This window comes from Tenrec ecaudatus, chromosome 2 (genome assembly GCF_050624435.1).
Source record: "Tenrec ecaudatus isolate mTenEca1 chromosome 2, mTenEca1.hap1, whole genome shotgun sequence".
Classification (NCBI taxonomy): domain Eukaryota; kingdom Metazoa; phylum Chordata; class Mammalia; order Afrosoricida; family Tenrecidae; genus Tenrec; species Tenrec ecaudatus.
The window spans coordinates 36,228,721-36,256,400 of NC_134531.1; the positions used below are offsets into that span (position 1 = coordinate 36,228,721).

The 27,680-nt window shown below is 43.5% G+C and overlaps 1 protein-coding gene across 1 annotated transcript in view; it reads left to right on the plus strand.

The window, feature by feature from the left end:
• The window catches only part of WDR70 (WD repeat domain 70), a 279,175-nt gene that overhangs the window by 233,554 nt on the left and 17,941 nt on the right, over positions 1–27,680 (plus strand). The window contains exons 14-17 of the mRNA XM_075540952.1: positions 20,273–20,373; positions 22,016–22,095; positions 23,926–24,042; positions 26,586–26,748. Coding sequence (XP_075397067.1) covers positions 20,273–20,373; positions 22,016–22,095; positions 23,926–24,042; positions 26,586–26,748 — 461 coding nt within the window. The remainder of the gene's footprint in view (positions 1–20,272; positions 20,374–22,015; positions 22,096–23,925; positions 24,043–26,585; positions 26,749–27,680) is intronic.

Consider the following 27,680-nt stretch of genomic DNA (forward strand, 5'->3'; position numbering starts at 1 on the left):
TGATATGTAAAATTGCAGGAGGGGACTCTGGCCTGCAATCAGATCACACAGCCTGATGGTACCTCCTTGTGGGCATGGCCTTCTCATAAAGACAGTTCTGGGAAGTTTCTCTCTCTTCTCTTCTCTCTTCTCTTCTCTTCTCTTCTCTTCTCTTCTCTTCTCTTCTCTTCTCTTCTCTTCTCTTCTCTTTTCTCTCTCTCTCTCTCTCTCTGCCTTCACCTTCCTGCTGGCTGACTCTGATTGATGCCATTGGATCCACAAGATTTTGCACCCACCAGCTTGTGATCTTCTTGCATTCTGCATCTTTGCTGGTGACTGTGTGAGTCTGAAAAGGGACTTATGGACTAGTGTTGGATTTAGGGATTTAAGTTGGACTGGGCTGGGGTGTTTTCCTTATATATAATTATTTCTTATTTTTAATTTAATTTTTTTCAGTTCTTAATATAAACCTCTTTCTTACATATATATGAGTGTTGCTGGATTTGTTTCTCTTGTCCACCCGTTCCAACACATTTGCTGATGAAAATCAAGGTATGCAGCCTAAAATATGGATTATGACTCCATATGTAGAAAACTCAAATCCTCACAACGCCATGATAAATGAAGAAGAGATTGAAATTGTCAATGATTTTGCCTTGCTTGGATCCACAATCAATGTTCATGGAAACAGCAGTTATGAAATCATCGCATTGCATTAGGTAAATCTACTACACAAGACCTCTTTAGAGTATTGACAGACAAGGATGTTACTTTGAGGACTAAGGTGTGCCTGACCCAAGCCATAGTATTTCCATTCACCTCTTATGCATGTGAAAATTGGATATTGAGTAAAGAAGACCTATACATTTGAATTGTGGTGCCAGAGAAGATTACTGAAAGTACCAGGGATTGTTAAGAGAACAAACAAATCTTATCTTAGAACAAGGACAATTAGAATGCTCCTTAGAAGTAAGACTGTTGAGACTTTGTCTTACATACTTTGGACTTGTTGTCAGGAGAGACCAGCCCTTGAAGAAGGACATCATGCTTGATAAGGCCCTCGATGAGATGACTTGATCCAGTGGCTGCATCAATGGGCTCCAACGAAGGAACGGCCTTGTGGATGGTGCAGGGCCTAGCGGTGGGCAGTGTTTCATTCTGCAGGACAAAGGGTGGCTATGAGTTAGAACTGACTGGAGGCACCAATCAACAACAACCTACCCTTAGACCTTATTGTTATGGATAAATGATTGTTTTTTAAAAGTATGTCTAAGTTGATGTTAATTAAGTAAACTAAATAACAGTTTTATATTTACCAAAAGGAAGGGAAAAATCTTAGGACCCATGTCTCTGAATAATCTGTTTTATTACATATACTGAAGAGGTGGTGAGACCTAAAACGTAAAAAAAAAAAGCCCAAACATTTCTTTAAAAATAAACACATTTTCTCATGGAAATCTCAATGATTTTTTTGTTTGTTTCACTTATTTGTGTAAATTTCTAAAGCGAATTTGACATCAAATTCTATTACCTTGTAAGACTTGATTCTTCCTAAGCATATTTGAATGACGGCTATCAGATACTAATGATATTTTCTTGATTGTAAAAGTAGTGCATACTAAATCTAAAACATTGACAAGTGTAGAAAAGATCACTAAACATGTAAGTGTATCAGCCGCCACCTATAGATTACCCCAGTTAAATTAATAAATGTTAATATCAAAGGAGATTGCTATATACATTAACCTGGCACATATTTACCATGTTTTTTCCCACATAAAATGTTTTGTTGTGATCACTGTTACTAGAAGAGAAGCTTGATACTTGAAACCTAAGGAGATTAAAGATAAGGAATAAATGGGGTTAGAGGCCTATGAAATAATTGACTTTTTACGAGACCAGCTCTTATCTTGCTTCATATAGTAAGGGGCACTGTGGAGGCAGACTGCAGTCAACTGCCTCTGTTTGCGCATAGGGAGAACAGAATGTTCATTCAAATTAATGGGTGTTCCAGAATAAACTATGGAATGTACCCTTATTCTTGTGTTTGAATATAGATATATCTGACCTGGGAATTGACTTCGAAGAAAATAGTGTATCCTGTGAAAGCTCGTCTTGGGAGGAGTTGAGGGATTTGTCTGTTTTGTTTCATGCTGGGACTAGACCAATCATCTCTGTTAGAGAAAGCACCAGCTCAAACAGAATTGCACCTCCTTAAGAGCTCTCCTGAAATAAAGGAGTTGGTGGTGTTTTTGCTCAGTCGACTACATGCAAGGAATGGCGCATAGCGGGGACTTGAGCTGTAGGCAAAGTAAATGCCAACTGAAAATAAACTTGAAAGCCTATATTTGGCATTTATCTTCTTTCTAAAATATAGTGAAACCTCCTGAATGTGAAACACATGGAGATGGAAAAAAATGGGCTTTGAATTAGCTAGCTTTCCATTATCTGATTTTTATTAAAGAGCAATCAGGCAGCTGGTTGACTAGGGAATAACAGTTGCTTTGAATTATGTATTATTTTGAATAAAGTGATATCAGCTTAATGAGATTTTACAGTAATTCACTTTCTTGGGGCATTAAGAAATGCAGACCCTGGGTAGGGCCTGTTTATTTGTACTAAATATGTATATTTGCCCACAGTCAAGTGGTAGGACAATACACTCAAAGTTGGTAGTTGGAGCATTTGCTTGTTTTGAGCTGAGCGATGGCTGTTTCTTGGTTTTCTGAAATGTGTGAACATCTGCTAGAGAAACTGAGAAGAATAAGCAGAAGATGCTAGAGTTTTCGTGTAAATCTGACAGTGTAGCAGCAGTTTCATGTTTCTTTCCGGAGTACTGTGTTTTCCAAGGTCAAGGGTTAACTTTCAGTATGCCTGTGCCTTCAATGTTTTCTTGTTAGAAAACCAGTCTTCTACAGATGGACAGTCAGCACTACTTTCTCTCTGAATGTTTTCTGAAATCAGTGAATAAAATTATGCAAGGGGCTAAGATAAAAACAAAAACATGGGGCTTTGCTCCCTCCAGGATTTAGAAGTGCAGTGGACCCTAACAACAGCACCATTTAAATGTCACCTAATTTCCGCCCCCACCCAATAGTATTGTTCTTTTTATATTTCCATTTTTTTAATGTTAAAAAAAAAAAGGAAAGGAAAGTGCTCTTAGCTTGCCGGTCAACTAAGTAGTCTTGGATTAGTACTAATTCCAGTTCTCCACTCATTCTTTCTTTCCTTTTAAAAAAAATCATTTTATTGGGGGCTCTTACCATAATCTGTACATCAGTTTTATCAAGCACATTTGTACATATGTTGCCATCATCATTTTCAAAGCATTTTCTTTCTACTTGAACCTTTGGTGTCAGCCCCTTTTTTTCTTCCTTCCCCACCCCTTGATAAATTATAAATTATTATTATTTTCCTATCTTATACTGTCTGCTCTCTCCCTTTATCCATGTGTCTGTTATTCGTCTCCCCCCCAGGGGGGAGGTGTTATACTTTGATCATTGCAATGCTACCCCTTTCTCTCCCTTCTCCCCCCACCTTCCCCCTACCCACATGGTATCATTACTCTTATTATTGGTCCTGAGGGGTTTATCTGTCCTGCATTCTGTGTGTCTCGAGAGCTCTTATCTGTATCAGCGTACATGCTCTGATCTAGCCGGATTTGTAAGGTAGAAATGGGGTCATGATAGTAGAGGGAGAGGGGGAGGAAGCGTTAAAGAACTAGAGGAATGTTGTGTGTTTCACCAGTGCTATGCTGCTACCTGACTGGCTTGTCTCTTCCTTGTGACCTTTCTGTGAGGGATGTCTAATTGTCTACATATGAGCTTTGGTTGTCCACTCTGACCCTCCCTCGTTCGCACTAAATATAAAAAATTTTAATAATGAAATTAGTACCAGAACCATATTGGAATCTGAGGAAACCAAAGCAATCAGTTGTTATAATCCTGTCTTTGTTTTAAAATTTGATATTACATTCATATTTTTTGTTTGTTGTTGTTGGTGAGGACCAAAATGGATCAAGTAAATAATTCACTTCACTTCAGTAAAACTTCGAATTATGGAATCTATGGCAATGGGTTTGGTTCAAATTTTGGTTTTCCCAGTTTACCTACTACTGTGTGTGGAGCATAGCAAAACTATACAACATTGCCAAGAATGTGAATTTCAAAACACTTAATTATTTTCACACAGTAAACCTTTAAACCAGTGGTTCTCAACCTTCCTAATGCTGCGGCCCTTTAATACAGTTCCTCATGTTGTGATGATTCCCCAACCATAAAACTGTTTTCATTGCTTCTTCATAACTGTGATTTTGCTACTGTTATGAATCGGGCGACCTCTGTGAAAGAGTGGTTTGACAACCCCCCAAAGGGGTCGCAACCCACAGGTTGAGAACCACTGCTTTCCATACACACCAAGAGACAGTTCTCTGAGCAGAACAGGGGATACTGTGTATTTTAAAATGAGACTGGATTTCACCATACTTATACACAGCAACACCCTGCAATATGCAGGTGGTACAAATTTGTTTGCTTAAAGGGAAAAATACTTAAAGTCATACTGATGATCAAAAATCCCTCTCTCTCTTTTTTAAATATTTGGTAATGTTTATTATGAAGTGTTCCATGAAAAAAGTCTGGCATAAAACACCATAACCAATATTTTGTTTATTTTTTATGCATATATGTACATGAAGTCTATATATTTTTAAAAGTGACTGCGTCCAGTCATCAAAATCCTCCTTATGGGTTAAATTGAAGCATAAAGAAAACCGCAATCCTCACAATTAAACTCATAAACAATGTCATGATAGACAAAGTAAAGATGACCATTTCCAAGGATTTCCTTTTACTTGGCTCCACAGTCAACGCCCATGAAGACACAGTCAGGAAATCAAAGATACATTGCATTGAGCAGACCTGCGGCAAATGACCCCTTTAAAGTGTGAACGTGCAAAGATGTCACTTTGAGGACTGAGGAGTGCTTGATCCAAATCACAGTGTTTTAAATCCCTCTCATGCACGTGAGAGCTGGACGATCAATAGGAAGATTAGAGAAAAGGGTGGCAAAGAATATTGGCTACAGTGTAGACAGCCGGGTAAGCAGGTTTGTCTTGAAAGACGACAGCCAGAATACTCTTTAGAAACAAGGATGGCAAAACTTTATCTGGGGTACTTCGGGCATGTTATCAGGGGAAGGAATCCTTGGAAAGGACCTCCTGCTTGGCGATGGAGCATCTCAATGGAAAAGAGGAAGACCCTGAATGGAGGAGTAATACAGAGGCTGTAGCAGTGAGCTCCATCATCACAGGACTTGTGAAGATGGTGCAGGAAGTGTTTTGTGTTGTGGTGCAGTGCGTAGGTTCATTATGAATCAGAACCACCGAGAGGACACTAAACAACCATTTAATTTGGAGAGTCCTCACATGGCTGCACCCTGCCTCTGGTCCAGGTTTGGTAGCTGCAACCAGAGAGGGGCTTTGAGTACAGTGTATTTGTTCTATTTTACCCAGCCTCAGAGGCCTGCTCTTCTGAATCCGGTCTGAACTTCTGGCAGCTTCCTGTCAGTGTACTGCTGCCACTATTGTTGGATGATCTTCAGGAAAACTTTACTGGCGTGTGATGTAAGTGATAGTGTTCTATATTTTAAGAGGTTCAGGCTAGATTCAGAGGAAGACGTGGAACAGGAGATTTCATTGCTGATGTCAGATGGATCTTGGCTGGAAGCAGAGAATATCAGAGTGATGTTTACTTGTGTTTTATTGATTAAACCAAGGCATTCGACCGTGTGGATCCTAACAAACTGTGAATGACCTTGCAAGAATAGGAATTCCAGAGCACATCATTGTGCTCATGAGACAGTTATGCAAATAGAACAAGAGAATACCACATGATTTAAAATCAAGAAGGTGTGCCTTAGGGTTGTATCCTCTCACCGTACTTAATCTGTATGCCCAGCAAAGAATCAGAGACGCTGTCTCTTTGTTTTGTTCTTGAGAAGCTGTCTTATATGAAGAAGAATGTGACATCAGGATGAGAGGAAGGCTTCTTAACAGCCTTTCCATATGCAGAAAGTGAGGAGGAACTGGAGCATTTGCTGTTGAAGATCAAGATTGTGACCTTCAATATGGATTACAATTCAATGTAAAGAAGATTTAAATCCTCGGAACTGGGCCAATAGGCATCATCATGATAAATGGAGAAGAGATTGTGAAGGATTTTATCTTGCTTGGATCCACAATCAGTACTCAAGGAAGCAGCAGTCAAGAGATCAAAAGATGTGTTGCATTAGGTAAATCTTCTTCACAAGATCTCTTCAGAGTATTAAAAAGCAAGGATGTTACTTTGAGAACTAGGGTGCACCTGACCCAAACCATGGTATTTTCCATTGCTTCCTATGCATGTGAACGTTGGACATAAAGAAGACCAAAGGTGATGTAAGATGCATCAAAAATAAATAAAAATAAAGATTCTGACAGAGGGGATCAAGGGGAACTGATATCAAGGAGTTCAAGAAGAAAGAAAATGATTTGAAATCGACTGTGGTAGCAATTGTACAGTACTGTTTGATGTGATCGCACTGTGGAATGTTATGATATCTGTAAGAGCTCCCAGTTAAATGATTTTCAAAATAAAAAGACCAAAGAAGAATTGATGCATTTGAATTGTGGTGCTGGAGAAGACTATTGGAAGTACCGCGGGCTGCTACGAGGACAAACCAGTCTGTCTTGGAAAAACTACAGCCGCAGTGCTTCTTAGAGGCAAGGATGGCAAGACTTCATCTCACATACTTTGGATGTGTTGTCTGGAGAGACCAGTCCTTGGAGAAGGATATCCTGGTTACTAAAGTAGCGGGCAGTGAAGGAGAGGAAGGGCCTCAAGAGGCTGGATTGACAGCGTGGCTGCAACAATGGGCTCCAGCACCAGACAAATGACCAGGATGGCAGGACCATGCAGTACTTCATTCTGTTGTGCACCAAGTCTCTGTGGGTTGGAATCGCCGCAGTGACACTTTACAACAACTGCAGAAGCTTGCTGGGCTTTCTGTTTTACATGACGATGGTGATGGAAAACGCAAAACCCAACCTTACAAATTGCAGCCCTGTGCCTACAGCAGACAACAGCTCCTCTTTTAGAGGCACTTGTGGAGGGACTTTCATGTTTAGGAGCTAAGATAATACCACTGATCCTAGTCTGAATTGCCTGTCTCACACTGATGGTATGCTTCCTTTGACACATTATGCCACAGGCAGAGCTACTGGCTTCTCCTTAATTAGCTGCCAGCTGGCATATTAATCCTTTTGCTCAGTTTCTCGATATTTTTCTCCAGAGCCCATCTTCTTGTCTACCTGAAAACTGGTTTAACTGTCCTTGAGGAAAATTGGATTTACTTGTAACGGAAGATTTCACAACTTCCCTAAGAGTTCGTTCCTGTGTGAGAACTCCCTTAGCCCAGGTCATTTCCCTGCTCATCCCGCATTCTCATGCTCAGAGCCCACGTCCTTTAGTCCAGTCCGGTGGAGTTGCAACATCCTCTCGCTCCTTGAGGATTGTAAAGTTACTGCTCAGTCCTCTCCTGTCTAAGGGAGTCAAATCTGGTCTCTCTTTCCACCTCCACCCCCCAAGCATTCCCTGGCGGGTCATATTTTCTCAGTACTTTGATTGAGCGATATTGAGATAATATCTTTGATTCTTTCTTCTTAGCCATTTCTGAATTCTCCAGTGGTCAGCGTGGCCATGAGGGGGCTAAGGACGTTGTAGGACAGCTTGACTTGCTTTGCATCCGGAACACTTGGTGGATTGGGCTGTGCATTGGACTGCTAATGTAAGGTCAGCAGTTTGAAGCCACCAGCCACTCTGCAGGACAGAGATGTCTGTATTCTGTAGATTTGAAGTCTTGGAAACCTACAGGACTTGAAATTGATTCAATTATACTGAATTTTTCCTTTAGTTTGGCACGGTGCTGGGCACAGAGGAGGGTGTGGTAAACATGTATTTGGTAATCTAGCTTTGAGTGAGTGCTGTTACATTTTATTCTCACTGCCATCAAGTCACTGCCAACTCAAGCTGACCCTGCAGGACAGAATGGAACAGCTCCGTTGGGTTTCTGAGACTGTAACTCTTTATGGGAATAGAAAGCCCTGGCTTTCTCCCGCATTTTATTCTAGTATGTTCTCATTGGGGCCGCTTTTCTAACTCCTCCTGTTTTGTCTTTGTGTGTGTGGAGAGAGGATTCATCATTTTTTCTTATTTGGAAGCTCGGCGTATAAGTGTGTTTTCTTTTAGAGTTGTGTAAAGAGGTATATGTTTCACTTTATTGGTTTCTTTCAAACTTGAGATGAGCCTTTCTTACAGTCACTAAAAATAACTGAGTTTCGAGTTCAGTAGAGGAAACACAGTGGGTTTCTTCTTCTTTTTTTCATAGATACTTAAAATACCAGCCATTTTAGAACTCTAATGAATATAATTTGTTTGGGTTGTTGGGCTATAAATAAATGTGATGTATTCTCTGAATCTGTTTTTCAGAACACGCTCTGCTTTGAGATAAAAATGATTGGAAGTTTGACACTGTATCTTCTCCAAATTTTAATCGTGGTTTCTGGAAGGATGTTCTGATCCGCTTATCAGGTTCTTTCTTTTCTCCTCTCCAATCTCCCTTCAAAGAGAACTTCTTACATTGAACCAGGAAATGCTCTGTTCACGGGAAGTAGTCACCGTGGGAACCCAGAGCGTGTTTCCTTGTGTCAGACCCGTAGTGTGGTTTCTTCTCCTGTCATTACCTCTTGGACTGTGGTCTAACTTTGGAAGTGATAATGAAGTCAAGGTCCAACCACAGGTTTCCTCAGACATCAGGAATCATTCCAGGCAAAGAATGGGCCACAAGGAGGGATTTCCCAGTGGAGCAGTTGGTCCATTTTCCAGTGTTATTTAGGGGAGCCCTGTGGCTCAGTGGCTAGTGCGCTGGGCTGCTAACCAGAAGGGCGGTGGTTTGACTCCCTCAGCCCCTCACTTCACATGCTTTGTGTGTAGACAGTGATGTAGTCTGCTTTTCTAAAAATGGACAGTTTTGGAAATCGTGTGGGCTAGTCTACTCTGTATAATCGAGTTGCTCGTACTTGGAATACTCAATGGCAGTGAGTTTGGTTTGGTTTTATTGGTTTGTTTTAGTATCATTTAACCCCATAGCAGGCTGAATCTATGAAAAGCACCTCTTAATATCAATTTCAAGTAAATTGCTTTCAGTTCACTCTTTGGTTTCCATCACTAGTCCTTCAAACAGCAGAAGCAGCACTTCCCTTTGGATTAAATAGAAACTTGGTAATCAACTTTATCTCCATGTTCTTGTATAGACCCGATTACCATCAAGGGCAAAGCTGAATGGAGAATTAGCCACTTGAGAATACAACTCTTGGGGATGGGGAAAGTGGCACATTTAGCTCCTATATGAAGTCTCAAAGTAGCCCTGGTGGAATAGCGGCTACATGTTTGGCGGCCAACCACAGGGTCATCAGTTTGAAGTCGCCAGCTGCTCCATGGAAGAAAGACAAGCTTTCTACTCCCATAAAGAGCTACTGTCTTGGAAACCCTTAGGGTTGGTTGCCATGAGTCAGAATTGGCCTGGTGACTTTTGAGTTTGAGAGAGGTTTTTTAAAATGAAATATCAAAAGGAGAATCAGATTTTATAGATACATAAGGACGCTTAAAGCCCTGGTGGGATAGTGGTTATGTGTTGGACCGCTAACCACAAGATCAGCAGTTCAAAACCACCAGCTGTTCTTTAGGAGAAAGATGGAACTTTCTACTCTTGCGAAAAGTTACAGTCTCAGCACTCACAGGGGCAGTTCTACCATGTCTATAGAGTCACGGTGAGTTGGCATCGACTTGATGGCAGTGAGTGCACAGATGTTAGAAATGACATGCTATTCTTTACACAATTCATGAACATACAATAATGTCTAGTGCTCTGTTGTCTGACACCAGTACCATGTTACATTCCACTGATGGGCCATGTATGTCTTGCAAAGTTTTCTCTGACTGTTTTTCTTCTTCCAACCTGGGTCTGATAAATGATCTTTAGTAACAAAAAATCCAGCTGTTCTATCAGAACTCTGGCCAAACTCACAATTATATATAGTGTGGGGAAGAAAAATATCTATAATTAACACACATTCCAGGATATTTTTATTCCTATTTTGGGATGATAGTTAATACTATGCCTTCTATGAGAAGGGATCATGAGACCTCCCAAAGGGCCAAATAAGAGTACTATGATTGAACCAGTGTTACCTGTACTAAAGTAAGGCAAATAATGCCCTATATATCCTGCCTGGGTCATCTTTGAAGATTCATCTTTCCCTGTATTTCCTTGGCTTTGCACACTTGATGACTTCCAAAGTCATCTCAGGGAGATGATTTCTTGCCTAGCAGATAGAGATTTGGTGGTTTTATCCATTTGTGCTTTGTTTATTCCTGTAAACAAAGGCGTGATGGTTATTATCTTTAGATAGCCTCTCTAGCTGTAGATAAAGGAAGACAGGTACCAGAGCCGGGTCTGTAGAGAATTGGGTTGAGAGAGATGTCCATAGATAGTGCTTCCCAAATGTTTTCACAACCTGGTCCACATAGTCAATGACAGTGTGTTTAGGGCACTCTGACAGAAGCGGATAACGCTACTCCCTGCTGGCAGTGACTAATGTCTGAGGAAGCCCGGGGCAGTAGCTCATTCTATGCCCATCAACAAAGAACTCTGCTTGACTTCCGGGCTGTGCTGCAGGTGTGTACTGCTGCTTCTCCTTGGGCCTTGCAGGTTACGTGCAAGGGATACGTGCCTTGCAGGTTCAATCCACCACCCATGTCACTCACCCTGTGGACCCCCACTTCCTACTCCCAGGCTGTCCTTCATAAGAATAATTGCCAGACTTTTCTCCCATCATTATTAGGGCTTTCTTTGCCTTTGTAAATCTTTCTCAAACAACAGAATTGGAGGCAACTAACCTTTAGTGTTTTGAATTAGATGAAGAAAATTGTATTTAATTTTCTTACCCAAGAGACGTTCCATTGTCTCGGAGAGCTTTTTTTCCCCCTTGTGATGAAAATTCTTTAGGCAAGTTTATTATCAGACACAGATGTGATTCATTTAGTGCCAAGGACAACTACGAGGTTCCAGATTTTTGCTGCTTCAGTGGTTACCTTAATTTTAGAGCATAGGCTGTAAATGAATTGATTTTAATTAATGCATTTGCCATGGGTTTGCTGGAAATTAATTTGATAATTAGATGCCACTTTTTACCATGCTGGATCCTCACATCTGTAACAAATGATTACACGCCAGGTAGAGAGCCTCCCTTGCCCCAGTTTTGATTTGGGCAGTCTTTCCTCCATTTAGAAAAGTGCTTGTGATGTTGTGGGTTCTTTCTCTCCACCCAGACTTCTCTCTGATTGATCAGAGAAGCAACTATTTGGGCAGGGCTGGGTAGAGAAGACATCTGACAAAGAATGACAGTGGCTACAAGTCTGACTTCAGAGTAGTGCTCCCATGGAGCTGGGGTAGGGTGGAGTGGAGAAGCAAAGGACAGATAAATGCTTCCTTAAACAGGCAGAAAAAATGGCTCCGTAATCTTTTCTACTCAAGGGATGTCTCCGTGGAGATCAGATAGATGTTGAGGAGGCTGAGGCTTATTCACCACATCGGCTTCCTGGACTTGAGAGGGATGAGGCCGTTGAGGCCAAGCCTGGAGGTCCCCTGGGTGGTGCAGAGCTATCCTCGTGTTGGGGGAAAGTCTGACTTTGAGAGAGAGAGAGAGTGGGAGGAATAAGGGCAGGACAAATTGCCTGGAAATGTTGAAGCAATTCTCATCTTCCTCATCTGTCTCCCTGGCCCACTGTGTTCATGTAGAAAACCATTTCTCTTTCACTGTGAAAGATAACTCAGACCTGTAGAAAACTGAAGAACATTCTTTCCCCTAGTACCTTCCCAATTTCATCTGCTTGCTTTTTATTTGTTTTGGAACTGGGCTCCCAGCCTTGCAAGTCAGCATGCACATGGCCATCTGATTGTATTAGACAGCACAGAGGAGGCCCATAGTCTGGAAAATTCATGTGACCAGCTCCCTCACAGACAGGTGTAAGACTCTTTATTTAGAAATTCAGAGAAGTGTTCGTTGTCCCAAGGAATTCGTGGGTTAGCTTATCTATTCTTGTACCGTGTGATGAAAACCAAACATCTAGAAACCAGATGGAGTTTGGTTTACAGTGTAGGTCAGCAGCTGGGAAGGATCAGGAAATGGAGTTTCAACATAATCATATTCAAGGTAGAAAGTTATGAAGGCTATTGGGCTTCTTGTCCTTTGTCATGTAAAGTAGAGTAAGGGAGAGGATGGGCGCTGAGTGCTTGCATTTCAGACACCCAAGATCCTGCACAGACCCTGGGTTCTTTTATTGTCGTGTGTGTGAACTGGAGACGTGTGGGCTTTTTTCCTCTACGGTTTTCAGAATACTGTGTTTTTAGTGTAAACTTGTTAATCTTTCTACTTCTAGGTAAGACAAGTTTGGAAATGATTAATAGGCTTCCAGGCCCGTCTTCCTTCCTCACTCGTCTTCCCCATGAGGGCTTTGTAGTGGCTGTGGTAGTGGTGTGGAGTACACATGAGGGCTTTGTATGGCTGTGGTAGTGGTGTGGAGTACACATGAGGGCTTTGTATGGCTGTGGTAGTGGTGTGGAGTACACATGAGGGCTTTGTATGGCTGTGGTAGTGGTGTGGAGTACACATGAGGGCTTTGTATGGCTGTGGTAGTGGAGTACACATGAGGGCTGTGGTAGTAGCTGTGGTAGTGGTGTGGAGTACACATGAGGGCTTTGCGTGGATGAGAAGTGGATCAGAGTGAGCATGAATGTCAAAAACAATACATCCTCTGATCCCACCTTCAGTGTGCAACAGTTACATACTTGGAAAAGTCACCTCCCCACCTACAGCCCCAGCTTTTTCGTCTGTGAAATGGGGATAAAGTTGCTGATTTTGTAGAATTGCTGTGAGGATTCAGGTACAATAAATGGTAGACAGTTTCAGCTGTCTGTTGATTCCCACCATGTCCCAAAACGTAGATTCTTCTTCCTTTAGTTTCCTCTTTCTCCCCAGCCAGCCCCTTGACTAGCTCTTCCAGCATTTCACTGGAAGTGGACAAGCAAACAAAACCCACAGAAATCAATGATCTGGGGGGCTTTCTGCAGCCTTTCTACTTTTGTTGAGGGCTGAGTCCCACATTGCTATTTCCGAATCTTGACCGGTGTTCTTCTGTGGGTCTGTCTTCTTACACAGCCTATTTGTCCCCTTTTGTCAGACTATGCAGGAAGAGAGATTGCACATTAGGAGCCTATAACTCCTTGTGGTCGTTGCACGTGTGATCTTCACGCCCACTTTCATTGGTAGTGGCTGCACACGCTGAGCAGCCAGTTTTGAGCCCTGCCATCCCAATGCCAAGATGAATGTGGACTCTGGTTGAAAAGACTAAAACCTAATTTTGTGCTTGTCTTAGACCGGGGTATCTCGGGGGGGAAACAGTGACATTAATATATTTATATTTGGAGATAAATGTATATGAAGAAAATTACGCACATGGTTATAGCAGCCATTAATGCCAAGTCCATGGATCAGATGTCAGTCTAGACGTCCCGCTTTTTAACAATTTTTCCTGCATCCCACAGCATTTTTAAAAAGTCCGATTTTTGGAAAGAATGCACGACAAGCTAGGGTATACAGTTTTTGACTGCTATGTGGCTATTTCACCAGGATATGAGATTTGTCAATGGTATCCCGCTTTGCCAATGTTAAAATCTGGTCACCTTAGTCTAGGCTACAGTCTTCTGACACATGTTGCCATGAGACTGATGATCAGCAGGAAGACCCCAGGCTGGTGGCTGCTAAGAAGGATTAATCCAAGGTCAGTAGTTCAGGCTTATGGCTGCGGAGATAATGAATCTAAAGCCTGAAGGTCGCTGACATCTCCCAGAATCAGTAGGCAGTATGGCAGTCCATTGGCTTAAGTCCAAAGAGCCAGAGGAACCCATCAGCCAGCTAAAAGCAAGCAAGCTTTCCCACAGTATTTGTGTTGGAAATAGACCACATCCCCAAAGAAACTTCTTTTCAATTGAATCAAGGCTATGGCCTGAGTAAGGGTGCTCCATTCCATCCAAATCTTCTCACAACTGATTGGCTGCTCATAGCAGATCACATTTTGAAGTTGATTACCCATAGGAGATTATTAAGTTGACACAAAATTTGACTATCACAATGCTGAAACAGAGTTCATCTTAGCCATTCGTGGACCCACATGTAAGATGAAGTAGGTTAGTATAAGAACAAATGAGGCAAAATTTTTTTAAACATTTTATTAGGGGCTCATTCAACTCTTACCACAATCCATACATATACATACATCAATTGTATAAAGCACATCCATACATTCCCTGCCCCAATCATTCTCAAAGCATTTGCTCTCCATTTAAGCCCTTTGCATCAGGTCCTCTTTTTTTCCCCCCTCCCCCTCCCCCTCTCCCTCATGTGCCCTTGGTAATTTGTACATTGTTATTTTGACATATCTTACCCTATCCGGAGTCTCCCTTCCCCCCCTTCTCTGCCATCCATCTCCCAGGGAGGAGGTCACATGTGGATCCTTGTAATAAGTTCCCCCTTTCCAACCCACTCACCCTCCACTCTCCCAGCATCGCCCCTCACACCCTTGGTCCTGAAGGTATCATCCACCCTGGATTCCCTGTGCCTCCAGCTCCCTTATGCACCTGTGTACAACCTCTGCCCTATCCAGCCCTGCAAGGTAGAATTCGGATCATGATAGTTGGGGGGAGGAAGCATCCAGGATCTGGGGGAAAGCTGTCAAATGAGGCAAATTTAATGACAAAAAGACCCATATTAAATATACAGCCTGATTTCAGGATTTTCTTTTTTCTTTTTTAAACATTAGAACAGCCTTTTCTCATTTGGTGGTGTATTGGTTATGGATTGGGCTGCGATCTGCATGGTCAGCAGTTTGAACCCATCTGTGGCGCCTCCAGAGAGACCGAGATGTCTATTGCCGTAAAAAGTTAGTCTCAGAAACCAAGGGCAGGTCACTTGTTTTTCTCTGCCATTTTGAGCGTCAGTGTTCTCCTAATAGAACATATGAACACTTTAGATCCTTGCAGATCTCCAGCTGTGACTTGTGTCTTTGGGCCCAGTGTGTTCACGTTCCCTCATTCCCCTCATTTGCATAGTCAGCCAGCTGGTCTGAGCGAGCGAGTCAGGTGGCCCACGAGAGAAGCAGCTCTCTAAGAGCATGGTGGAAGGAAGTCTTGGCAGATGCTTGGTTGAGTGGATGCACCCTTTCTAAGCATTCCCAGCTCGTGGGTCTTAGGGCTTCTCACAGGCACGTGTCCCACTGGTGTGAAGTAAAGTCCATTATATGTGTTTAACAAGTTAGCGGCGTGGCAGCTCTGCTTCTCCCAGGCCCGCCACAGCTCAGGGATTGTTTGCCTTGGCAGAGGGCCAGCCCTTAGCCATAAGATGCATTTCCTTGACAGGCAAAGTGTGGAGCCGCATTAGTTGCAAAGTTTACAAAGGTTAGCTAAACACACACAATAAATATTATTAAACAAAAAAGGGCCACCCACCTTTGACCTTGAATTCTGTTTCTTCATTCTGTGTTTTAGAATCCCTGTACTATTTGATTAATAACCAAATTAAATCTTAAGTTTCCTTTGCTGAAAGCCAGACTGCTCATTGGCTGCTGTGGTGACTCACTGCTGCAGTGGATGGAGCTCCAGAATGACTGTTTAGTTCCAGGAGTCTACATGGGTATCGACTTACTTACATACAACTCAGAAAAACAAAAGTGACCTCTAGAGATGGTGACCTCTCTAGATCTTGTCATTAACCATGGCTTTAAATGGATCCTTTCTAGGTGGGCCTTCTCCCTGCCTCGGGGGGAAGAGAAAAGTAGCTATACTTCTCCATAAGGGCTTACGCTGGCCTGTCTTGGGCTTGTCCAGAGTTCTGGTGGCCAAGGGATGTACACAAGAGTGAGGTTCAGTGCTCTGAGCTTGGACTCCCTGGAAAGCAATCAGATATTGGTCAGTTGGCCTGGGCAAGTGCCTCTCTCTCTAACATTAACACCCTCGGCATAGAGTGAGAGCGTAACAGTAACCTGCTGCCCCTGGAAAATGCCGATTTGGCTGGGTGTCTTGGAATTTATCAGGCCTACATTGTGGACCTTGGCCAATTCTGCACCCTTCTCACTTGAAAACATATTTGAGAACCAGTAATTTTAGACTGCTTATCCACACCTCTCAAGAACCAACGAAGAGCACTAGCTCTAAGCCTATGTTCTGAAAAGATAGTCCTGAGGCCACTTGGGAGCCCCTCTCACTCTGCCCAGATTCCTATCTTCTGTGGTTCTTGCTCTCTGCCTTATGTACACCCTACTTCCTAGGACCTGAGAGCTAGCTCATTAGAAGGTCACTGGAGTATAATAATGATCTCGAGAAATCAAATTACCTTCCTGGATAGTAATGGTACTAACCAGAACATTGTCTCTGACTACTTAGCACAGCTCTCCAGTTAGTCCTGGGTAGACTATTGCTCTGTCCTTCCTTCAGCAAACATTTACTGTGTACCAGGCACTGGTATAAGCCTTTCTGCACTTGCGAACAAAGCCAATCAAGAGCTTATGTGGAATATATATATATATATATATATATATATATATATATATATATATATATATATATATATATATATATATATATATATATATATATATATTCTAGTGCAGTGGTTCTCAACCTTCCTAACGCCGCCACCCTTTAAGATCGTTCATGTGGTGGTGACCCCCCCAACCATAAAATTATTTTTGTTGCTACTTCCTAACTGTAATTTTGCTACTGTTATGAATTGGGCAACCCTTGTGAAAGGGTCATTCCACCCCTTTGGTTGAGAACCGCTGCTCTAGCGCAAGAGACCGATAATAAACAAAATCTGTAAGTCAGTTATGCAGTACCTTCAGGGGGTATTCATCCTATGAGAAAAGAGAGGGTAAAAGTAAGGGGAGTTGGGCCTATCATTTTTAATTAGGTGGCCTGAGGCACAGCTCATTCAAACCAAGAATGAAGGAGATGAATCTTGGCCAAGGTGAATCGAATCTAGTTAAGTTTCAAAGAGTTATACTTGTAAGTCTCCTCATATTTCCATATACTGGCGGCGACCCTCTGGAACTGTCCAGCGGTCGAGGCATGGCTATCAAATGAGTCTCAGTGACAGAGCACCTGAAAGTCAAGCCGCACTTTGCATTCCCTGAGCTATGTGCTATGCTTCATTCCATCGTACAATCAGGAGCAGTTCTGCTTGGACAAAATGTGACTTTTATGATATCGCTCCCACAAGTACATTCATAGAGCAACCTGCATACCCCATCAAATCCTGTCAAACTAAATATGATTTACAATGTGTCTGTTAATATTCACGCAGTAAGTTATATTTTATCATCTTAGCGGAATGAAAATAGAAAATTATGAAACCTTGCCCATTTAACTTCCCTCCTCTACAGACTGGGCAGGTGGCGCCATTGTTAATCACAGTGGCAGTCAGTGACTATCTCAGCCCTCTTCAGCAGTGCAGCGCTTCATCAGGCCACATGGAGGGCCTTTGCCAGGCTGACCCTGCTCACTTGAAAACAGCTGAGAGCCAGCAGTCTTAGACTGATGAGCCAGACTTGGAGAAGCAAGAAGAGAACTGACTAATCCTGCTCCCGGAAGAACCGCTCCTCTAGGAGCTTGTCAGGCAGGGACACGGGCCTTCCACAAGTTCACGGAGCCGTTCCATTGTCTTGTAGAACTCTTGTAGCATCTTCTACAAATTTTACCTAGTTCCTCAGGAATCTCAGGAAGGACGTGTAGCTATTTGACCAAACGCGAGAGCCAGAACTTCTGTAAAACGGGACCTCAGATGTCCAGATAATTCTTTCTTGGCCAAAGTGCGGGATGGTTAGAGAAAAACAACAACAAAGATATGCCGTTGAGGCAGACAGAAGTTCCGTGGTTTTCATTGTAAAACTAGCAAAGCGATGACAGTGTGACACCATTTTCTTAGCTGAGGATCCAGGACATTGTTAGGCATGTAATATGTTCCTAATAAGCAGCGATGTGGTATATCAGTCATTCCTTATGCTGCCACAAAAACTACCAGTACAAACAAACAAACAAAAACTGCCAGTACATGGTGTTTCTACCTACCAACTGTGGGGTCCTCTGTTTCCCTTAATTCTGCCCCTACTGTCTCCCCCTCCCCCTCTGCAGACAAAATCTAGACACAGGCTGACATTCTCATGGAGAGCTCTTGACCCTCGCTGACTCGGGAGCACCCGTATTTTCCTCACCAGCAATGAGTTCTGAGGATCATAATGCCCAGGGAGCCTGCTCTTAAGTAGCTTTCTCTTCAGGTTAATGTCAAGTGTTCTCTTGCCCTGCTGTTTTATCTCAGAGGCAGAGAGTTATTAAATGCCAACAAATAGGTGTGGTTCCTGAAAAAGCTTCACGATATTTGGATCTCTCTGAACTAAAAACAATAACCACCTGGCCTCAATCTACTGTCCAGAGGGACATATTGTGTGTAAAAGCTTGAAGAACTGAGATCTAAATCGATGTAGTGATCGGCATAACTGAGTTATGTGGGTTCAGCAGTCCATGATGGCAGCCTCATGTGGCAGTGGGGCTGGGCAAGGCTGACTTTGTGGTCTCAAGACTGTCAGGAAGTAAGGGGGAGTGATGCCACATGGGAACTTTTTATTTAAAAAAAAATTTTATAAGGTATCACATAGATAATAAGCAATGGAATGGAACTTCACCTCAATAAAGCAACTATATAGTTCAATAGAGAGTGTCTTAAAGACTTGACTTATTAAACTAGCCAGTAAAATATAAAGAAGGCTTCTTTCATCTTAACTTGAGTCCTTTAAAAATAAAGTTTACTGTGATTTGAGTGAAAATATACAGAACAAATTGGATAACCATTCCTGCACATTTTATTTCATGACGTTGACTGCAGTCCCCGAAAGTCACAGTGCACTCCCTTTCCTGCTCGTTCCTGTCATCTGAGCGTTTTCCCTGGGCACATGCTGCCCCTTTCTCCTCCTATGCTTGAGCTAAGGAGAGCACACCTGCCTGCTGCTAGCCTGTTGTTTGACCATGGAGGTGAGTGCAGTCAGGTCTGAAGATAAACCAAGTGCCATATTTTCAGAGGCTCTAAGCCTTTTTTTTTTTTTAAATGATTTTGAGTTTGTTTCAGATGTCTCTCCCACTTCATCCAGGGCCCTCAATTGTGATCCCATTCAGAGCAGCCAGCATTGGTGACAAGCCAGGCACCGTCTAGTTCTGGTCTCAGGGTCTGGGAGGCTGGGGTTCTCCTGGTCCATTAGCCTGTTGGATGAATTGTTCCCAGGCATATTTGATGTTCTTCCCTCTTTTTGCTCTGGGTGAGCTGAGCCCAATAGCTGCATCTGAGATGGCCACTTGCAAGTTTTAAGATGCCAGTCACTACTCACCAAAGGGCATGGAATGCTGTCTTTGTGGACTATGCTGTGCCAGCTGACCTTGATGCCCTCTGTGGCTGTGATCCCCAGCCTCACACCCAGTGACTCATTCCCTCAAGGTGTTTGGCTATGGCTAAGAAGTTTACGTACTTACAACCATAGCAGGAGAAAGTTTACACACACACAGTTTACATACATGCACACATCCTTTGTCTCGCTCAGTTATAAACATGAGTATGTGTAGAGCACACACAAATGTATTTCATGAAGGAATGAGTGTCAACCCTTTTGCCTTTTCATCTTGCCCGACTGCCTGTATTGCCTATAGGCAAACATATTGCCTATGTAGCCTGTAGATCCTATATATTTTAGATTGCTCGAACTCTTGTGCACCTCACTGTGGCTTCCTTTTCTTTAGAAATATTGTGCGGATTGCCCTTTCTTGTCGGTTGCCCTTTTCTTCGCCCAAAGCAATGAGGCTTCCATTATGCACTTGGCCATTTCCTCCCCTCCTGTCCCTGGCAGCGATCGATTTCCCCCGAGTGTGTAAATCTCTCCTCGACTTTCTATAGGAGCGCACACATGCAAACTCTGTTCCTTTGTGATGGATTTATTTCACGTAGACGAAACCTTCCAGGTCCATGTTCATCCACATCACGAGGTGTCTGTGCTTAGCTGGGCTCTCCAGTTAACCCCTGCCTTGCTTTTCCTTTCCTTTGCAGAGTGTTGTGCGCTGCCTGTGGCACCCAAAGCTGAACCAGATCATGGTTGGAACTGGAAATGGATTGGCTAAAGTGTATTATGACCCCAACAGAAGTCAGAGGTATTCTTAAGTATTTCTTATTTTAGATGGATGACAACAACTGAGGGGGGGGCTGTGAAGGGGAGCCCTTTTATTTATTTCCCCTGCTTTTATTTATTCTCCCTTTGATGGGGATCCACCCTTGCAGAAAATGCAGCTGGTAGAGGATTGTATTTTAGAGAGGATTTGGATGTGGCCCTTGATCTATACAGGACTCCGAGGGAAAGTTTCCTGGGGATTTGCAGCTCTTTAGCTGAAAAGTTGAGTGCCAGGGCTGGGGAAGCCTGCCCACTTTGCATACCACCCTGGGCAGTGGCATTAGCAGTGGTGCATGGGGAGGATTAACAAAGCAGGGGCCTGGCCACTCACAGGAAATGAAAAGGGCTTTTCCGTTTCCTTCATTTTCTGTTTGGGCTTTCCCCAGAGGCAGGCTTAGAGGTTTGGCAAAGCCGATGTCTGTCGGCGGAGGGAGGGAAAGGGGAGGGGTGTGCGTGTGTACAGCCCAAGTGCTCCCCATCATCTCTCTGCCCTCCCCGAATGGTGAAAACCACTGTGTCCAGAGGTCCCCAAACATTCCCAGGGATGCAGTTGGTCCCTGCGTTATTTCCCTTTTCCTGGGCTCAGAGGTGAATGTGCACTACCATCCCACAAAGGAGGCTAGTCGTTGAGATACAGTGATTGACTTCTCTGGAGTCGTCTCCCCCCCCTCCCCCCCAATCTTTACAGCCCCGAGGCTGTCTTGCTTCGCTGGTGTTAGACCCACATACGGCATGCACTGAGACCTCATGAGAGTCTGTGTCAGAGCCCCGCAGCCTTTCTGTAGACTGGAAAGCGGTCCCTACTGCTGAAGCGTCACTGTCCGTAATCTGACTTTGACTGAAAGCCTGCAACCCTGACTTCCTGCAGAGCTTTCTGGACTAGGTTGGAACCCCTTGCTTTAGAAAATAAAGGTATATCATGAGGTATATAGGAATAAATAGGATTTTATTGACTTTTTAATCAAGAAATTTAAAATGGTCATATAATTAGGATGAGAGGTGGTCTGTTTTACTTGAGAAAATGATGACCCTGTTTAATCGTACTCTTTTGAAGACGCTGTCTATGGGGCCTGTCTTGAGGAACGCGCTCATTTGTGCTTGCTTCTTCTGAAAGGGGCAGCTCCATGTTGCCGTGTTGATGTTCCCGGTACAGTTCGGGCCAGTCCCACACACTCTGGGGCTGTAGCCCCTTTGCACCTCCACCAGTCAGACCCAGTTTCAGACGCTTGGGCTCTCATCTTACATTTGAGATATGGATACATGCCACTTGGGATATAGACCACCCAAGTCTCTTTCAACTGGGCCACAAGCTACAATGTGAACCCTGTGGCCTTTAATGTGAAACGGTTGGGGGATTTTTCTTAGGTCTTTTTAAGATCTTGACATGTTAAGTTGCTTTTTAGCTAGAGTCCCATTACCCTATTATCTCTCTAAACCTGTCCCTTGGCTGAAACCATGGAAGGGCAGACTGGCTTTTCTGTAAGTGTAACCTCTAGAGGTCCTGTCGTTTGCCCCCAGTTAGAGTCACACACAGAGTGTGTTCCCGACAAGCTCTGTACTTTTAACATAAAACTCTCTGCTTCTGAGACCAAGTGAAGTAAATAATTTGCTTTTACTTCCCATAGAGGAGCAAAATTATGTGTGGTGAAGACACAGCGGAAGGCGAAGCAAGCCGAGACTCTAACCCAGGACTACATTATCACTCGTAAGTTGTCACATGGCTTCTCAGTTGGGTCACTTTTCTGCTCTTGTGTGGCGCCGATTGCATGGCTTTAGGGACAGAAGTCCCCCAGGTCTAGGCTTTTATCATAAAACATCCCATTCATGTGGTCGGGACTGCCAGTCATATAATCGCTAAGCCCTTTGGCTTTCTGTGACTTATCATTCAGACAGGGTTAGTTCATGAAACTTTGAACCCCAAAGGAAAAGCCTGTTTGAGACTAATGCATTACTTCATCACAGGCTTTTAAAGCACATCAGTCCATTCCAGGAATAAACATGAAAGAGCGCTGGCCTTATCCAGCTACTGCCGAGTGGCAGTGTGATGTTGAACGACAGGATTTCATCGGGAAAGGGAGGAGGGCACACTAAGGAGCTCTTCCAGGTCCCAGTGAAATTCTATGATTGACTGATCCCAAGATGGCCATACATAAAACCGAATACAGAGGGTGCGGGCGACTTCTCTCAGGTTTGCCACACAGTCTGGTCAGTCTGGCCTACTTGTATTTCCCAGACCCCAGTCTTACACCTGCAGCAGGTGATGCCTCTCACAGGTGGTAATTAGGAAGGCAGTCTTGGACATCCTTTCCCCAGGCACCAACAGACGCCTCTGAGGCAGTCCGCAGCCCAGGGGTGCTCTGCTGCTGGGTTTTCTCCCTGGTGGTGGGTCTCATATAAGACCAAGTACCTTGGCGCCTATGATCAGTAAAGGGATCCCATGATACTTTTCATCGGAGTAGACGTGTTAAAATTGGTGTCATAACCGTTAGTCTAGCTCATGTAATTACACGCGGCCTACTTGAATTCCTCCAGCCGTTTGAAGTGAAAAGCTATTTTCCCCCCTCCTAAAAATACTGTTGTGCCGTCTTGCCCAACAGAGTGCCGGGTGGCTGAGCTACTCAGCTCCCCTCCCTCAGCGCAGCATATCTTCCTGGGGAGTGGTAGGCTCCTGGCCCAGGGAGCCGGCAGCAGGCTAGAGGCTTGGGGGCAGTCCTGGCAGAGCTTTGAGGCCTTGCAGGCCGCCCCGACACTCATGTTCTAAAACCCCTCTAAATGCCTATCATTCCCTGACCCTCCTCCTAGCACATTTGGGAGTTATTTTGATGCGCCCCTCAATAAAAGTAGCTATTTAATATTTCCTCAGTAATCTCCTGTCCCCTCAAATACTACTTTTTTATTCTTGTGTTTTGTCCACCCTAGAGAAGACGTAGGGGTGAGGCCCCATCAAGTCAGCATGCCAAGAGTGCGCCTCCTCGGCTCCCCCCAAGTCAAGGCAACCTTTACCCCAGTTTCAGTGGCCCGAGTGTTCCTCCCTTCCGGTTACTCAGTGTTGTCAACTCCTCTTGAGAGGTGGTCACATTTCAGAAACGTGTGAAGTGATTCCAGTGTTTATGAGACATCTGAAGAAACCTCAGCACTGACAGGCAAGCTGTTGGCCATGTAGCTGTTGGCATTCTGCACATTTGGGTCGTGTAAGAAAAAAACAAGAGCCAGTCCCATTAACTGTTTGTATTCAGAGCCACAGAAATTACCTCTTAACTGCTACCCATGCTTTGGGGCACGGGCAGCCTCACCACTGTTTCCGTGACAGCACGTAACGGAGTTTCCCGAGTGCCACCAGTTGCCAGGAGAGGTGAACAATAAGTCTGATCTCAAACAAAATTGACTAATTAGTTACAGTAAGACTGTCTTTTATTATTAGACGAGGGCTGTCATTATGACTTTGATTTCATCTTTTGGTTACTCATGCTTGAGCTATGTGCTTGATGGAAGGAGTATTACTATAATAAAGTTTTTCAAATGTGACTTCTCGTAGCTCATGCCCTGCCCATGTTCCGTGAGCCCCGCCAGCGGAGTACAAGGAAACAGCTGGAGAAGGACAGACTGGATCCCCTGAAGTCGCACAAACCCGAACCTCCTGTGGCAGGCCCAGGTGACTGGGATCCCAGTAGTAACCTGCAGCATGTGCGGGGAGGGGAGGGGAGGGGAGGGGTGGAGGAGGATGCGACTGAAAGAATTGGAAGATGACTGCAGACCTGGTTGCTTATTTGTCTTGACAGAGAGCTTTCCACATAGTCGTTTTCAAGCATGTTCGTTTTAGCAGAGAACTTCTTTTCTAAAACCAAAATCTGATGCGGAATCCCCGTGGATGAAAGTGGGAAAGTGAAGCTGCTGTGCTAAAGTAGAGAGGAAGCTTGGAGCCCTGCTTGCTTGGACTCCCACTCCAGCCCTTTAGGGAGCCTCCATGGGACTCACAATCTCCTGGAACCCAGTTTTCAAACCACTGCCCTGAATCTTGACAGACTGCCCAGTGCTGGGCACTTGGAGCAGAATCTGGGCTCAATTAGGCAGAAAGTTCCATGTTGATAAAACAGAAAGCATTCCATGTCACCAGAAGATGAATAAACGTTCATAGGGTTTTTAAGAAAAGAGGTTAAAAAAACAACCCAAAACATTGGTTACACTAGAGTACACACCTTCATCCGAGTCCCATTTTCTGTTATCTGTCTAGGGTCCGTCTGCCTCATCTCCCAAGCCTATGGGTTTTGATTTGTCCTTCGTTGCACCTTGACCTTTGGGCTTGCATCTGTTTGGTCTGCCTCTTCAGTGTTAGAAATCTCCCATATCTATCGAAGAGTTTTTTTTCATTCTCTCTGCCACCATCCTAATAAAGTTCCTCAATAATAAATATCCTAGCCTGAACTATTTCAAAACTTTTCTAAATAGGTGCCTTATTTCAAGTCACTTCCTCTCCTTCCCACCTGCCTCTGTTCATCTTACATTCTGTTGTTATCCTTCCCTCCCTCCCTCTGACTTTTATGTTACTGCTGCCCCGAACCTTCATAAGCTCCCCTCTGTAAAATTGCATTTCCAGCGATTTCAGGTGCTCTATCGTCTGATCCTAACACACCTTTGTAGCCTTACACCCATTTCTTTCCTACTCTGATCTGATAATGACTTTTGGTTCATTGCTATTCCCAAACATTCATTAAACTTTCTTCTGTGACATAAGCCATTCTGTCCATTGAAAATCGTCTTCTGAGCTTTTCCAGAGGGAACTCAGCGTAAATCCCATCTCTTCCATAAAGACCCCAGCAACCACCTGAGCCTAAAGAGCGGTGTCATTTTTCTAAGCACAATTATAGTTACTGGTCACGCAAGTTATTTGGCAATTAATTACTTTCTGCCCTTTATACTCCCGTCTAATCTTGAATGATGCAATTGGTCTTTTAACACTGTTTGGCTTTTCACGGGTTTATTCTTAAAAACAACATATGTTTTTGAGTACCAGGTATTGTGCTAATTGATGGGGATCCAACAGGGAAAAATCCCTTCCCTCCAGGAGCTTCTGTCTACTCAAGCCAAACTCACTGCTATCAAGCCAATTCTGACTCATAGCAACCCTATGGGACATAAAAGAACTTCTCCTGTGGGTTTCTGAGAATATAACTCTTCACAGGAGTAGAAAGCCTTGTCTTTCTCCTGAAGAACGAGGTGCTGATTTTGAACTGTTGACCTTGCTGTTAGCAGCTCAACCCTTAGCCACCATGCCGCCAGGGATCCTTCCTGTGTACTACCAACTGAAAATATGTACATCAGTGCATCCTTCTCTCATAATACCCAGGAGAGACTAGGACAATAAATAGTAAACCGTAAGATATATTTGAAACACAATAGCATTCAACATCTATTTGTTATTTTTAGTCATTGATTTTCAAATGTGCATGTCCACAGAATTTTTTCAGGCATACACGTGGCCAGGTAGAATTCTTCCTACAGGGCATCACTATGTAAATGAAGGAACGAAGACACAATAATAAAAATGCCTCTTCCTATCTGGAACTATGATGGGGGAAGAGAAATAGAGCTTGGTAGGTTGGTGGTCATCATCATTAATGCAAGCTGAAAGGAGCCTTCTCAAGTACTTTTCATACATCGATTTGTTTCAAAAACAATGTCTGAGAAGTCCCGGGTGCTCAAAACGCCAGACCCATGGATGTGAAACGTCAGACCCGCGATGGGCCAGCCTTTGACCTCCTCTGATTGCACGAGGGGAACGCAGAATAAGACTGAGCATCAGACCAAAGCAGATTTATGAGGTAGCGTTCAGACTGGCCTCCATTCTTAGACATCTTTACCAACTCTACCCTAACCAGCCTCCTGCAGCTTAGTGTTGTTCAGCAGTTCATTTCAGTGGCCACCGGGAACTCACAGACCGTACTCAGGATTGCGGGCTTTCTTCAGGAAGCTAGCGGCTCGCGTACTTCAGCCCAATGTGTAGGCACGACACCAGCAGGACTCCTTATAGAAAATGACAAAAACTCAGTCAACCTGGACTTCAATTCTGCCCCCAATTACAATGTCATTCCTTCACCAAGTGCTTTTAAATCTAGCACAAGGATGCTCAGTCGTGTCAGGTACAGAGTTCCGTCGTGGCTCATTCAGTTTCTGACTTTGGCTTTCCCTCTGAAACAGGTCGTGGTGGCCGGGTTGGAACGCATGGGGGCACGCTGTCCTCATACATTGTGAAAAACATTGCCTTGGACAAGACTGATGACAGCAATCCTCGGGAAGCCATTCTGCGGCATGCCAAAGCAGCCGAAGACAACCCGTACTGGGTTTCTCCAGCATATTCCAAGTAAGGGAATAGTTGTTTATTTGGTTCAGTAGAGAAATTGGCATGTTCAGTGACATGAAAAGAGCATGGCACTGGCTGTTTTGACCGCCTGCCTTCTCAAGATCTTGTAAGTTATTTTATAAACATTAGCTCAGTTTTGGTTTGTCCGATAATTCTTGTGCTTGAAGATAACATTCTTATTACCGGTTATGTTGACGTTGGTTGCTTGGTTGAAGTAGCGTCTCAAGGACTCTGCACTGTAAACTCACTATCATACCATATGTGGTGAATGAATGTAGATCTTAGGTGTTGTATATTTGTTAAACTGCAGATCCTCAGAGTTTTTCTCTTTAATTTGTGCATCTATGGGTGAATCTTGCCTGCAGCAAGTACTTTGCCCAGTGGTGCTTCTCCATTTTCTTTCTTTCTTCTACATGTATTCCTTTCCCACATATATCTATTTTTCAGGTATTTCTTAATTGGTGTACACTGTCAGATATTTATTCTATGGTTATAATCCAAGACTGTCTTTGGTTTTTTTTTTGCTAAAATTTTTCCAGTTTTGGTCACTGAAATCTTCAGAATAGCCACTGACTTCTTTTATCAGACCTACTTTATTTATTCTTTCGTTCATTTGTTTATTCCTTAATTTCTGACACTACAGAATGTTCCAGGCTCATATAAATTCTTCTTGCCCAACCCCTGGAATTAACTACTTCTTTCATTGGAGAATGGTCTTTAGAAACCAAGCTGTGCTCATTCCTTCTTGTGTTAGGCTGAGTTTTATAGATAGATGATAGATAGATAGATAGATAGATAGATAGATAGATAGATAGATAGATAGATAGATAGATAGATAAGAGAGAGAGAGAGAGAGAGATGTATTGGGCTGCTAACTACAAGGTCAGCAGTTTGAAACCACCAGCTACTGCTCAGGAGAAAGAGGAGACTTT